The sequence below is a fragment of the Palaemon carinicauda genome, chromosome 6, assembly GCF_036898095.1.
Source record: "Palaemon carinicauda isolate YSFRI2023 chromosome 6, ASM3689809v2, whole genome shotgun sequence".
NCBI classification, from domain to species: domain Eukaryota; kingdom Metazoa; phylum Arthropoda; class Malacostraca; order Decapoda; family Palaemonidae; genus Palaemon; species Palaemon carinicauda.
In genome coordinates this window covers 94,186,239-94,188,738 of record NC_090730.1, presented here as the reverse complement: position 1 = coordinate 94,188,738, position 2,500 = coordinate 94,186,239, and the positions used below count along the sequence as shown (strand labels likewise).

The window sequence follows — 2,500 nt, the reverse complement described above, 5'->3', positions numbered from 1 at the left end:
TTTCAAAATGAATCTTGCCCCTCTTTTCAGTAGCAAACCTCCTGAAGTCCGGACAGCTTCCCCAAGCACCCCAGTTAGCAGTAGTGGTGGAGGGGGAGGGGGAGGAGGTGGTGGTGGGGGAGGGGCTCCTCTTGGGGACCCTCTTGCCACCATGAGCCAGCTTCTGACAGCAGATCCAGAGGCCCTTCAGAACCAGGAGAAACGGATTACCGAAATCATAAGTCAGCTTCAGAAGCTAAGAGACTCCATCAGACAGCAGCAACCACAAGAGCCACAGCACGATAAGGTCTGTAAATGAATATTTACCATGTGTATGAACATTCTTTTCCACTAATGACAAACCCCCCTCTTCAAGAATCCCGTATATATATATATATATATATATATATATATATATATATATATATATATATATATATATATATATATATATGGGGGCAGTAATCGCTACCTTATCTCTTGTCTGCCAGGGAAATAGCTTAACGTTGAGGAAAAATCAAATGATCATGGGTATGTTTTGGTAACGTTTAACATTTTGTCTCTGACTTTATAGATTTTATATCTACGAAAGATAATTCAATCCTCGTAAATCAGTCTTGTTACTTTACAATATCTCCGATGACCAAATAATTGCATCTAAAAAAAAAGTGAAATCGTTTTCCTTCAAAAAGCAACTTGGTTACATTTTTTTGTAATGCCTTAATAACTTCATTAAAATCAAAACCTGTATTTTTTTCCTTAACTTCTTCTCCACTTGGTTGTTACCTATTTTTCTATCACATATTTGACCAGTGGAATTGAAGCTGTTCCCCTCACTTCTCTCCTGGCTTCTATTTCTCTCTGTCTAGAAATCGACAGGAAAAGTTGTCCGATTACCAGAGGAACCGAGTATAGGGTCACAAGGGAAGAAAGAGAAAGAGGAGTTACCGCCAATAATGGCCTTCCTCACATCAAAGACCTGCGGTCTCATTACCCATTCTCTCAAGGTAAAGACAGAGAGCTCTTACTCTGTCTTTCTTTCAGGCTTTCTTATCCTTTGCCACACTGATGGTGGGATTTCCATTTCTTAGTTCATTTTAACACGTAATGACATTATTACTATGGTTTGCAAGACTATTTGAATGTCTTCCTGCTGTTATTAGCTTTTCTATTTTTACATCAATCATGTTTATTTGGGAAAATCTGTGTATTTATCCACATTAAAACTACTCTAATAAGAGTATGATAACAAAATACCTTTAGAGAATTACGCCTACTGTAGGTATCATCAATAAACGATACGCAGAGATGGCGTCTAGAGTCTCAAACGCACTTCATGTAATGATATCCCCATGCCCCAACCCCCATCTCAATACACCTGACAAACTATTATTTGTGTACATTTTCATGCGTTGAAACAAGGGGATCAATAACTTGTCCATTGTCTCTAATGCCCTTTCAGTATGCTCCATCTGTACCTGCTCGATAAGAATATACACAGATGAAATAATAGATAAGCGCAACTAAATATAAATGACGCCAGTCTAATTTAATGGATGCCTCTTCTTGATCTCTTCCAAAGCTTAATGCTAATATTATGGATTTATTAAGACCTTTTGTTACTTTTGCTTCCCCCCCTCCTCACCAAAGCATAATCATGTCTCTCCCTCATACCGCCATCCCCTACTGTCCCTGGCACCATTTATCCAATTATCCTTGAACATTGGCCTTCTTTGATTTATATTTCATTGGCGGAGGGGAAAAAATGAAACGTTTTCTTAAAGTCAGTGACACAAAGAATTGGTATGCTAAGAAAATTTCACTCAGATGTACTGGAGAGAGAGAAAGAGAGAGAGAGAGAGAGAGAGAGAGAGAGAGAGAGAGAGAGAGAGAGAGAGAGAGAGAGAGTGAGTTACATATTCCCTTTGAGATATCGGGACAAAGCTTATTGGAGGTGGGGGTGGACGGAGGAGTGTGTCTGGTGTGCCGAAGTTTAAACAATGGTCGGTCTACAGACTCGTACTTTATTAATATTTCCTTTTGATGTGGTCATTTTTTATAGCTCGCGAGTTCTAAGGGGGTCCAGTGGGAGCTATGAGGGCAAGGGGAGTGCTCTTTTTGTTGGTTTATCGTTGCTTTTTAAATAACCACCGATGGAGAATAAATGTCCTTAGGATATGCATTTGCCTTCGCTTTGTCCTTGTTTCGTCTTTCTGGGATACCAAACTATATTGCCATTCACTTTATGAATAAAATAGGCTATATCAAATTTGAATAAAGGAAACAATGTTAAAAGAACGGGGACTGCCTCTAGTTATGTAACAGTAAAGCATTAGTAACAATGTGTTACTGTATTTTATCTATTTATCTATCTATCAATATATATATATATATATATATATATATATATATGTGTGTGTGTGTGTGTGTGTGTGTGTGTGTGTCACTTTTTACCAGAGAGAGGTATTACCCTTGCTGTTCTTAACATATATGTAAAAAGCGAGATTAATTGCCCCCAGGC

The 2,500-nt window shown here is 38.4% G+C and overlaps 1 protein-coding gene across 5 annotated transcripts in view; it reads left to right on the top strand.

The window, feature by feature from the left end:
• LOC137642599 (transcription factor Sox-6-like) overlaps nt 1-2,500 on the top strand; it is a 176,877-nt gene that overhangs the window by 94,805 nt on the left and 79,572 nt on the right. For 4 of the 5 annotated variants that reach the window (XM_068375300.1, XM_068375297.1, XM_068375296.1 and 1 more), the window contains one exon: nt 31-286. In XM_068375300.1, coding sequence (XP_068231401.1) covers nt 31-286 — 256 coding nt within the window. The remainder of the gene's footprint in view (nt 1-30; nt 287-2,500) is intronic. The other variant, XM_068375298.1, reaches the window with a different exon arrangement.